Genomic DNA, 11,692 nt, shown 5'->3' with positions numbered 1-11,692 from the left:
CTCTGCCAGATAGGCAGTACAAGCAGCGCTTTGTGCAGATCACTAAATAAACTGATCAGTCGGTATCTATTAATTGGTCTTTTCTATCTTATTCTACTTCATACTCTCCTTACCTTCATAAGACCCACGTCCCGATCCTTAAGATATGGATGGCTACTCCTGGCCTGCCACTTCCATTCTAGTTCTGATGATCCCGAAAAGACTAAGACGCATGGTTCTAATAAAAGTCCTAGTTATCATCATAAGAGGTCCCACAGCAGAGCCAGCCAGGGTCCCCATGTTGTCCACATCGTCCTCCAGTGGCTCTCATTGGTACTCTTGCCTTAACCCTTTCTTATAAAATGTTGGCATTTTCTCATACTGTTTCTGATTAATTAGCATTGAGACGGCATTCTTCATTTCAAATGGTGGTTATGCCTCCCTCTTTGGTGGTTTTCAAATCTAAGCTCTATGGTTTTGGAGGAACATTGCCACCAAAGAATCTCTCTGATTCTGGAAAGTGACTAGGCTTTCCTGAGCTGAGTAGGGTCCTGGCTGTTCTGAACTTGTTGGATGTCTATTGCAGAGACCGGGCCATTCCTACAAGGTCTGGTAAAAGTACAGGAGTTTTCTTTTATTTTTTTGACTCTCAGGGATGTAAGTATTTCTGGACTTCAGTTCCTGTGAGCACTTCTAAGTAGGGTATTGGTATGCACCTGTCTCCTGGGTATCCTTAGGTACTCCTTAGGAGTAGGTGAAGTATGTACTACTAGAAGATACTGGGTTTTTTGTTTGTTTTGTTTTGTTTTTAACTAGGACCAGCTAAACATGCCATTTTGTGTTATTAGTCAGGCTTTCGTTAGCCGTTCCTACCCCAGTGTAGGTACCCTGGCCTTCATACAGGCACACCCACAGGCCTGACTTAAAGATGGATCCATTAGATTAAGGAACTTGAGACTAGCATTTACAAAAGCCAGCATTTTGAGGCAGGGCTTTCCCACATGAAGGGCTTCTCTATGGTCAGTTCCCATATTATTCCTCCCAGGTTTCCTCACAATGACTTATTGTAGCCTTAATTACTTGTTCCTCTGTGGGAGGTCCCTTCTAGACCCCTTTCATGGCAAAGTCACACATGACCAGTATTTAAGATAACTCCAATAGGTTCACCCACAATCATTGTTTTGCCCTCTGGCCCCTCATCTTTGAGGCTATCTTCAAAATGAATCTCAATCAGCTTTACTGGTGTGGTTAGTTCCATTACAGCATCATGAGGTCTGAGAGATGATCCATGGCTGACCTATTCGCAAGTGGTACCACCCAAAGGAGAAAAGACAAAACCCCTCAGGGGAGCAGTTAGTTACATAATGGGTGTCCAGGAATTGGAGCTGCCCTGGGACAAATTGGTGAACTGGTTCGAATGTGCATCTACAGTATCAAGAAGGAGCTGGCTGAGGAGCTGAGCTGTTGTCTCCATCCTGAAGCCATTTTGAGATGGTCAGTTTCAGAGGCCAGTCTGGGTCATCTCTCATGTCACAATCCTGGCTCAGTCCCACAGCAGCCTTGGGGTGTATCCATAGCTTGACACCTTCAGCTTTTTGTGTAATGTCAGATAAGTCTTGCAAGAACCACTGTGGTGGTGCACACCTTTAATCCCTGCACTTGGGAGGCAGAGGCAGATGGATCTTTGTGAGTTCGAGGCCAGCCTGGTGTACAGAGTGAGTTCCAGGATGGTTAGAGAAACCTTGTCTCAAATACACACACACACACACACACCGACAACAACACTGGAAGCAGGTGTGTCCATACTCTCAGAGGTTCCCTGAATCCTTTGTGGCAGGGATGTGGTGGGTGGACAAGCATTACCTCAAAAGGAGAATAACCACATTTACAGAACATACAATGCGCCTTAAACAGGACAGGTGTCAGAATTTCTGGTCGAGGGAGGTCTGTTTCTGGGCAACGCTTGGCCAGTGCCTTTTTTTTTTCTGTTGCATTTTCTTATTTTAAATATGTATACTCTATCTGTATGAACAACTTTATGCCAGAAGAGGGCATCAGATCCCACAATAGATGGTTATGAGTCACCATGTGGTTGCTGGGAATTGAACTCAGGACCTCTGGAAGAGCAGTCAGTACTCTTAACCCCTGAGTCATCTCAGTGCCATTTAAAAAATCTTGTTTATTTTCCCAAGCATGCTTAAAGGTTGGGGGTAGTAACATGTGCACAGGTTCCAAGTTAATTCTCTGTACAGGCAGGAAAGGGGTCTACCCAGCCTCAGAATGTGCATACCATAAGCAGCAACCATTGGTGCCTTCTGTTGGGTTCAACGTCTGTAAAAACCACCTCTAGATGTTTAAATGGTAGGCCCCTAGTTTTAGTGTTAGCATGGGGCCCTGGGACCCTGCTTGGGGTTATCTTGAGCACACTGCAGATAGTCCTTGTTAGCTTATTGGGTCAGTGTTGGCAACATCAGGACCACCAAATATATTTGCAACATTTCTTTTTGTTGCGGTTTGTTTTCAAGACCGCCCTAGTTGTTCCAGCTCTCCAACTCTGTCTGTAGGTTAGGCTGGCCTCCCAAGTGGTGGGATCAAAGGTGCCACCACAACTGGCCTCTTGCAACAGTTCTGATAGGGCAGTTTTCCCAGAGGGGTTGCTGTGCGAGCTTGCCAGACTAGACTGGGAGCTGGGGTCTCTGGTATTATTTTTCTATCTGTGGCATTCAGCCAGCCCTACTGATTTTTAGTAGCTCTGTTATTAGGTTTTTATACATTTAAACTTATTTATTTATTTATTAGTGTGTGTGTGAGGGGTGCATGGGCGTGCCACAGGTTCGTGTGGAGGATAGAAAACAACCTACAAGTGTTGATTCTCTCTTCCCCCTGGTTGGTCCTGGGAACTGGACTCAGGTTATCAGGCTTGATGGTAGGGTCTTCACTCACGGGCTCACTGAACCATCTCGCTGGCCCGTATCAGTTTTTGTTTGTTTTCCCCCTTTTCTGGCCTATATGAGAAAGGAGTTTTTGGGGTAATGAGAGGAGACTTTGGAGCTGTGTCCTCATGGACTGGACCTTGGCTCTTTGTGTGAGCCTGGTAGTGTATCACTGCCATGCCATGGGAGCTCAGACAGCTTCTAGGAGCTGGAGAATTTGGACTCCGTGTTTAACTTCTTTAGCCTCTGAGGTAAGCAGTCTCCTTTCTTGGTATATTGTTGGTTTGAGTATTCCCCTGCCGGGGGCTTCAGCTCTCCTCAGTACTAGGCTCCATATCTGCATTGCGGAGCCCCTAGTCCTTTAAGTATGACCAAGCATGTGTTGTAGCTCTGAGGGGAAAGGCATCCTGACAGTTGGGAGCCAAGGAATACCAAAGTCACACTGCACAACACACCTCATGCAAGAGCTTTATTGTGGAAGACCCAAAGTGTGGAGGGAAGCAGCAGGGAGCTGAGCAGGAGACAGGCTTATAAAGGGCTTCTTGGGGGCAGAGGTTTCCAGGGTGGAGATTTCGGGGTGGGGATTGGTAGGATTTCAAGTCCTGAGCTTGGGTCAGAATTGGTGGGCTTTTGAGCTCATGAATTGGTGGATTTTCAAGATCAGGAATTGGTGGATTTTCAAACTCAGAAGTGAGTTCATACTTTTCTCCCTCCAGTGAGGAGACACTCCAACAGGTATTTCCTTGTTCTTCGTAATTATCTTCTGGGAAAAGACTCAATGGGTAACGTATAAAAAGCAGCTCTTTGCCCAGTAAGAAAAGAGCAAATATTACAGATCGGTATCCTATACAGTATGTATTTTATAATCAGAGTGATAATAGTATATAGTATGGCTGAGAATAAAGAGTCATTACTCTGCTTCTCAAGTAAGTTGAGACTTTTGCTGTTCTTCAGTCCTGTGTCCCTGGCCTCCTCGACCCCAATCTTTCATGGGAAATTGATGACTTCACAGCTAAAACAGCATCCTGCTATCTGTGCAAATTGACACCTGTCTAGTGTAGCCAGAGGGAACTTTCTTGCATGGATAAACATATGTCCTTAGTTTTCCATGGTGGATCAACTACAGAGTTCATAAGATTAACTCTGCCAGGAACCTGACAGTACCTGATCACCTAAAAGACATACTGGCGGTAGACGTTCCTTTGTTTTAACTTTGGCTAAGTGTCCTGAGAGAAGCTTACCCAGAATGAGTTGACATGAGTACGTGCCCTCAATAAAAGTGGCTGATATGTGGGGGCTGGAGAGATGGCTCAGAGTATAAGACCCGTGGCTGCTCTTCCAGAGGACCTGAGTTCAATTCCCAGCAACCACATGGTGGCTCACAACCATCTGTAGTAAGATCTGGTGCCCTCTTCTGGCCTGCAGGCATACATGCCAGCAGCAATACACTATGCATAATAAATAAGTTTTATTTTATACATTCCGGCTCAACCATACCCTTTTTCCTGGGATGGGACATAGAGACCCCACAGGAGTAAACTTATGCTAGCCTTGTCATGGGATAAGGAAGCATGGGGACTCCCAACTGTACAGGCTGGCGTATAGGAACCCCCTTACCAGCAGGGATGGTGAATTACTCCTCATGTCTCACATGGCAGGGTAATAGAGGCTCACCTCCCCCATCCATGTCTCAAGCAGCAGAGGAGATGTTGCAGTCACTCAGTACTCACTGTGTCCTGAGCTGACAGTGGTGCTGTGGACAGGACAGCTTTCCTCAAGCCACACCCGACTGGTCTAGGACCCTCACATTGGTCCAACTACCCATACCCTTTACCCTGGCCTTTGGCCTTTAGTTCTCCTCTTAGCAAAACTAATCCCAAGGCTGAGAGGCCATTACCCGGTCCTCTGGTATCCACCCTGACTCTATCCCAGGGAGTTGCAAATGAATTTAAGGCTGAAAATCAAGTAGACAGACTGTCCTCTGGTGGTCAACAGGAGACAAGAACGTAAAATAAACAACAAAAGATGTACCAAGTGTACCAGGGATGGCCTTTAATGAATATCTAGCCAGCAGAATGCCGACAACAGAGTGGCTTGAGAGAACAGAATCACACTTTGTATGAGGCTAACAAAAAAAGACAGATGCCACATCCAGAGAGACAGAAGAAGACTGACCGTCCCAGGGGCTGTGGCTTGGAAATGGCCTAGAAACTGACAGTCGTGGTGTTTATACAGTGATATAAAGATGCATTATGCCAGTGAACCGGACACTTCAAAACAGCTAAAGTGGGAAGCCATTTAAATACATACATGCACACATGTGTGCATGCACACACACATGCTGGCACACGCCTACATCTTGTTAACAGAAAAATCAGGGACACACTGTACATGGCAGTCTCAGGACAGAAACAGCCCAGCTGGGCCTTCACACCATGGGTTTTACATCTGTGGATGGAAAAAACCGTAAATTTAAAGTATTCAGAAACAAGGTATGTCCTCAGTGAAACACGGGCAGTTCCTTCTCCTGTTCCTCTTCCTCGCTTCATGTGGATGAATGGTGTCTAGGCAGCATTGGTGTGGGCATCAGAAATGACTTGAGCCTGTGGGAGGATACGTCTGCTTCTGTGCAGACACCGCAGCACAGGGGATTCAGAACATCCAGAAGTCTGGGGGCCCTTAATTAATCCCCTTTGTAGTTTTGCTTAATATATATATATATATATATATATATATATATATATATATTTTTTTTTTTTTTTTTGAGATTGGGTTTATCTTTGTAGCCCTCGCTGGTTCCAATGCACATTCCTCCTGACTTTGTTTAATCCGGGACTACAGATCTGTGTCGCCATGCTTGGTGTCTTATGGTCTTCACTGATTTCCCCCTAGAACGCTTCTCCATTTTCCATATCATTGGCAACCCTCCCCCCTCCGCCCTGTGGTGCCTGGAGAGAGGACAGGTCACTCACTGGTCACAGACATTTGGACTGGGGGACTCATCTTAGAACTGTACCCGTTGGAGACCTCACACTGATACTCCCCAGCATCCTCCATCCTGACCGGATCTATTACGAGTTGACTGTTTTTCTGGGACAGCGTCATCCTGCTGTTGAAATACAGGCTCTGGCGATTGAAGAGCCAGCGGATGGAGAGTCCAGAGTTTTCTGGGAGGCAGGTGAGGGTCACAGAACCATCTTCTGTTACTGTGGTTTTGTCTGCTTGGAGGGTAGGCTGTGCCACAGGCTCTGTGAAGGAACAAAGGAGAGGACCGAATGATGGAGGTTCATCCTCAGCCTCAGAGCCCAGCCAGCCCTCTCTGGGCCATGGACACCTGGTAAGGCATCCAGGGTGGAGAAGTTGGTCCTGAGGCTGTAGACAGACATGTACTGCTTCAGATCTGCCTCCTACAGTCTGTGTGGCCCTAATTCCATCACTGTGCTTCCTGTATGTATCTCTGTTTCCACATAATAGGGCACATGGCTTGGTAGTGTTGGCATATGCCTTTAATCCCAGCACTAGGGAGGCAGAGGAAGGCGGAGGTCTGTGAGATCGAGGCCAGCCTGGTGGGTTCTAGGATAGTCAGGCCTGCACTAAGAAGCCCTGTCTTGAAAAACAACAACAACAACAACAATAATAATAATGCACATGACTCAAATGATCGCTGCCATGTCTGTAAGGTGACATATTTAAGGTGACTTAAATATGAACTAGGACCTGATCTTCAGAGGTGGGGGTTTCCCAAACATCCGAGTCTGTTACTCTGCCTACAGGAGAGAGTCAACTGGGCTGGACAGTTGCCAGAAGGACGTGTGTCCCCATGAACCCCTCAGAACAGCGGGACGCTCCACACTGAGACTCAGAAGATGTCCGGCTGACCTAGCCTACCTGTGACCCTCCATCCAGGGCCCGGCTGACCTAGCCTACCTGTGACCCTCCATCCAGGGCCCGGCTGACCTAGCCTACCTGTGACCCTCCATCCAGGGCCCGGCTGACCTAGCCTACCTGTGACCCTCCATCCAGGGCCCGGCTGACCTAGCCTACCTGTGACCCTCCATCCAGTGCCCGGCTGACCTAGCCTACCTGTGACCTTCCATCCAGTGCCCGGCTGGTCCCACCTGATACGAGACAAACAGTCAACAAAGCCTTGTCCCCTGTCATCTCTAACAGGAAGTCAAAGTCCAGCCCTGGAGGAAAGATCCCTGGGTCCCCTGGAGACGAGTCTGGCACAGAGATCTGGAGTCAGGACTTTCTTGTGGTCACCTCATTGTGAGAACCCCATGGTTTCCTCAGTCAGGCCCTTTCTGAATCAAAACCATCTTTGTCAGGGCCATGTTCATGGTGAAGCCCCAAGAGTTTGGGCTAAGGGTGACATCCTCAGACTGAGTTACATAGCACATGCCCTGCTCTCTGGAGGCAGCCAGGTAAAGGACTCTGACCTACTGTTGTTTTTCCTCCTCAGTGTGTGTCCTGTACTAAATGCTCAAACGCCAGTGAGGAAACCCATGCAGAAGATGGGCATTGTCTATGCCTGATGGGTCCTGTGTGTTTAAGTAGAACGAGCCCCACCCGGCACCCAGAGGTCACATGATCACTTACTGTATACTTCCAGATGTACGTGTGTGAGTTCACTTTGCATTTCTGTGTTGAACGTCAGTAAGGTGTAGAATCCGCTGTCAGCCTGGGTGACGTTTCTGATCAGCAGGGATCCACTGTAGAATACTGTTTTCCTACCACTGTGTTGAGGCATCTTCGACGTTGTGTTATTGGGTGTTAAGTAGCGTGCAACTTCGTAGCTCTTGGTCGCATCTTTCTGTTTGTACCAGTAAAATGCCTGGACGTTCAGCGGCATTTTATGCACAAATAGGACGGAGTTTCCACCTTCAGCAACCATGGGGGGCACTAATTCAATAGTGAGTTTGGCAGTGGTAGGTGCATTCCAGCAGGTTAAGAGGAAGGCTAGGAAGAAAGAGAAATATCCATCAATATGGGGACCTTAGTGTTTGGTGGAAAGATGAACCCCAGCTCCTGAGCAGGAATGTTCGTCTCTCGGCCTAGGTGTGTGGTGGGGGCGTGCCCCTCCCACTCGGCGCAGGGGCTGTGCCTCTCCCACTCCGTGTCCTTCAGTTTCTGCATGGCCCGCTTACTGCCCTCATCTCTCTGCTCACAGCCACGAGTATATTTGGGGTTGGGGATGGCTCCCCTGACCTCCTCCTCTAGAGACCCTGGGTCATCACTACCTGAGAGTTGGTGGTTTGTTCCCTGGGTTTGCAGTCACCCCCTGTCTGCACCTTCCATGAGAACTAGGGCTTTGCAAGGGCAGGGGTGAGGGAATGGCCTTTGGGAAGGCCTTGTGCCTGGGAAAGACTCAGACCTCTGCGGAAGAATGAATGAATGAGTGAATGAATGTGCAGAACTGGGGGTGTCCAGGGCTTATTATGAAATTTTCAGTTTTAGAGCTAATAACAGTGTTTAATATCCCAGTTTGACTTAAACTGTTTTTTGTAAATTTATTTGGGACATGTGTCTATGTGTGTAAGTGTCTGTATCTGTGTTTCTCTCTGTGTATCTGTGTTTTTCTCTCTCTCTCTGTGTGTCTTTTTATCATTGTGATAAAATTTTACAAAGCCTAATTAAAATGCAAGATCAGATCAATTCCTTCCCAGCCAGCAGGAGAGGCTAAGTTTTCATGGTGACAGAGAAAGGAGTTTGCCTTTTTCTAAAGCAGCGGTTCTCAACCTTCCTAATGCTGTGACCCTTTAATACAGTTCCTCATGTTGTGGTGATCCCCAACCACAAAGTTATTTTCCTTGCTATCTCATAATTATAATTTTGCTACTGTTATGAATCATAATGTAAATATCTGATATGCAGGTTACTGCTCTGAGATCCCTGGGAAAGGAAGACACACAGGGGTTGCAACCCACAGGCTGAGAACCACTGTTCTGGAGATCAATGGATACTACACGCGAACCCTGGCCAGAGAAGGAGCAAAGAGGCCAGCGGTTGCCAGAGGCTCTGACAGCATCGAAACTCCACACGGCTCCTGGCAAGCACCAATACGACTCCTCTAATATAACCACCCCAATGTTCCTCATATCCCTGGGTTCCCTCCTCAATGCAGACTTGAATCAGTTCATCTATAACACAGTCCAACAGGCTGCTCAGATTCGTGGACAACACCCTACTGACTTGAGAATGCCTGCAAGAGCCGTGACTCAACAACTGATGATCCTCTGAGGGTCAAGGAATCATCTTTCTTCATCCGTGTCCAGCTCGTAGAAGCCAGACGAGTGAGTATCTACGAACCATCTTTCGGACAATGCACACTCCCCTCCCCTCTCTCTGTGGTGTGTGTGTGAGCAAAGAGGCTGGAATGTCAGTTTAGAGTTAGTGGTTAAACAGAACACATTCCCCCCGCGTCTTACAAATGCTAGCAGGCGGTCCAAATCAGGAGCCGAAGGAGAGGGAGCACGAGCAAGGAACTCAGGACCACTAGGGGTGCACCCACACACTGAGACAATGGGGATGTTCTATCGGGAACTCACCAAGGCCAGCTGGCCTGGGTCTGAAAAAGCATGGGATAAAACTGGACTAGCTGAACATAGTGGACAATGAGGAATACTGAGAACTCAAGAACAATCGCAGTGGGTTTTTGATCCTACTGCACGCACTGGCTTTGGGGGAGCCTAGGCAGTTTGGATGCTCACCTTACTAGACCTGGATAGAGGTGGCCGGTCCTTGGGCTTCCCACTGGTCAGGGAACCCTGATTGCTCTTCGAGCAGATGAGGGAGGGGGACTTGATGGGGGAGGGGGAAGGGGAGGGACATGGGAGGTGGTGGCAGGAGGAGGCAGAAATCCTTAATAAATAAATAAATTTAAAAAAAATTAAAAAAAAGAAAAACTAAAACCAAAACAAACAAACAAACAAAAAAACAAACAAACAAAAAAAAAACCAAATGCTAGCAGGCATGGACCTGGGATCGAGTCTGTCACACAGCCCTGGGCTTCTGAACTTCTGGAAAATTTAAATTCCCTTTCAAGTAATTCTGGGCGCCCCTGAAACTGTGTGGAGAAGGAAAAGGCCTGTCTCAGTGTGTAAGACCATCTGCTTCATAGGTGTCCTGATGTCTTGAGTGACAGGCACCTAGGAACATGTGCCCTCAAACTTCACTGGGTTAGGGCACATCCCCTGCTCACCCAAGTGAAAGCACCCATCATACCCTTCCTTGACCCCTCCTCCACTCCTGACTCCCCCACAGTGACAATCCCTTTGCCCCTTCCCAATGTCCTTAGAGCATCCTCCCTCACCTTTCCCAGCATGCAGAACTCCTCTGCCGCCCCACCCCACCCCGCCCCACCTCACCCCACCCCGCACCACACAGGTCCTCTCTAGCATTGTACAAAAACCATGGCTTCACAAAAAAATCTTTGTCTGTTCCTGTGCCGTATCTCAGGCTCTCAGCTCTCTTCCTTGAAGAGAATCTCTCCAGGGCTGTCTCCTTCCCACTCCCAAATTTCCTCCCTGCCCATAATGCCAGCTCCTTCTCCTCACACAGAGGAGACTTCCGTGCCCTCTGTGGAGTCCCAGCACCTTCTCCATCATCCTTCCACCTCATTACCTGTCACACTGTTTCTGTTTTAAAAGCCCCAGCTGCCTAGGTCTCCTCCAGCACAACCCTGTCCCCTGCACAATGTGCTGCTCCCTGGAAACTCCAAGCACAGCATCAAGGCCCTGACCCCCTTCCAGAGCCCCTTGATGGGTCACAAACACAAGAACCTGGGCCTGACCCAGGACATTTGCGGTCCTCTTGTGTGCCCCTCACTGGTAAATCCCCAGTGGGAAGCACACCCCCATGACCACAGCCACTCCTGTCAGGCCCCCTGTGACTAACTTTGTATAAAGAATGATCTGGCTTTTCCTCTCCTCGGAGCTTCCAGCTGAGCAGCCTCTGTCCCCCCCACCCCCCCCACCTTGTGTCTGCTCCCCTCAGCCTGAAGCAGAAAGAGAGTCCCCTCCCAGGATCCCTTCCTGCCAGAGAGCCCTCCCCACACCACTGCAGGACTGATCTCACCTGTGAGCAGGAGCCCTTTGCAGAGAAGCAGAGAAGAGGTCTCCATGGTCTCCAGTCCCCAGTGTGCTGTCTGGTGTCAGGCCTGCTGGTGTCCTTCTCTCTTATTTCTACCGTCCTTAGCCCCAGGGGCATTTCCAGGAGTCACAGGGGCTGTGGGCAGGGTCTCTGCCCAAGGCCACGGTCTGTGTCAACTCTTCTTCTTGCTGTGGCCTGGACTTCCTGCTCCCCCCCCCACACCTGTCCCAGAGATCCATCCTTTAAGATTTATTTGTTTGCTTTTTTTGACACGGGGCCTCATTATGTAGTCCTGGCTGTCCTGGAACTCACTATGCAGACCAGGTTGACCTTAGACTCACAGCGAATGCTGGGGTCTGACTCAGGACATACTAGGCAAGCCCTCTGCCTACTGAACAGTGTAGACTTATAAAGACCCAGGCACAGGGAACTCAAAAACTTTTGGAAACCTTCCACAAGAAGAAGACACACATCCTCTTTCTAGGACACAGGTCACTTCCTCCCACATACAACGAATGTCCCACTCCTGACACACCTGCTCCTGGGTACCTGTCCTGGAACTGAACTCTGATCTGTGACACCCGTGATCATAGATAAGGTCCTTACACAGTCATCATCCATTAGTCCCTTAGCCCCGGGAGAAATCCTTCACCTGCGTACTGGGTGTAAATCCTACCTTCAGGGCAGCC

At 48.5% G+C, this 11,692-nt stretch overlaps 1 protein-coding gene across 1 annotated transcript; it reads right to left on the bottom strand.

Moving 5' to 3' along the window:
• Positions 1-5,876: 5,876 nt before the first annotated feature.
• Positions 5,877-11,034, bottom strand: LOC121449063 (carcinoembryonic antigen-related cell adhesion molecule 21-like). Its single transcript, XM_041653267.1, has 3 exons — positions 10,989-11,034; positions 7,512-7,871; positions 5,877-6,160 (listed from the first exon to the last, which is right to left on the bottom strand). The coding sequence occupies exons 1-3, from the start codon at positions 11,032-11,034 to the stop codon at positions 5,877-5,879; spliced, it is 690 nt and encodes a 229-aa protein (XP_041509201.1).
• Between the last annotated feature and the right edge of the window lie 658 nt (positions 11,035-11,692).

Source organism: Microtus oregoni, unplaced genomic scaffold, assembly GCF_018167655.1.
Source record: "Microtus oregoni isolate MIOR12 unplaced genomic scaffold, Mior012 000006F_ref0000085, whole genome shotgun sequence".
NCBI classification, from domain to species: domain Eukaryota; kingdom Metazoa; phylum Chordata; class Mammalia; order Rodentia; family Cricetidae; genus Microtus; species Microtus oregoni.
Note: the sequence above shows the minus strand (reverse complement) of the source record. Positions and strands in the feature narration are given on the sequence as shown.

Excerpts from the sequence above, each read along its gene's own strand:
- LOC121449063 (XM_041653267.1), bottom strand. The coding sequence starts at position 11,034 with ATGGAGACCTCTTCTCTGCTTCTCTGCAAAGGGCTCCTGCTCACAG. Across the intron at positions 7,872-10,988 it reads CAAAGGGCTCCTGCTCACAG|CCTTCCTCTTAACCTGCTGG; the intron begins GTGAGATCAGTC and ends CTTTCTTCCTAG. Across the intron at positions 6,161-7,511 it reads CGTACATCTGGAAGTATACA|AGCCTGTGGCACAGCCTACC; the intron begins GTAAGTGATCAT and ends GTTCCTTCACAG.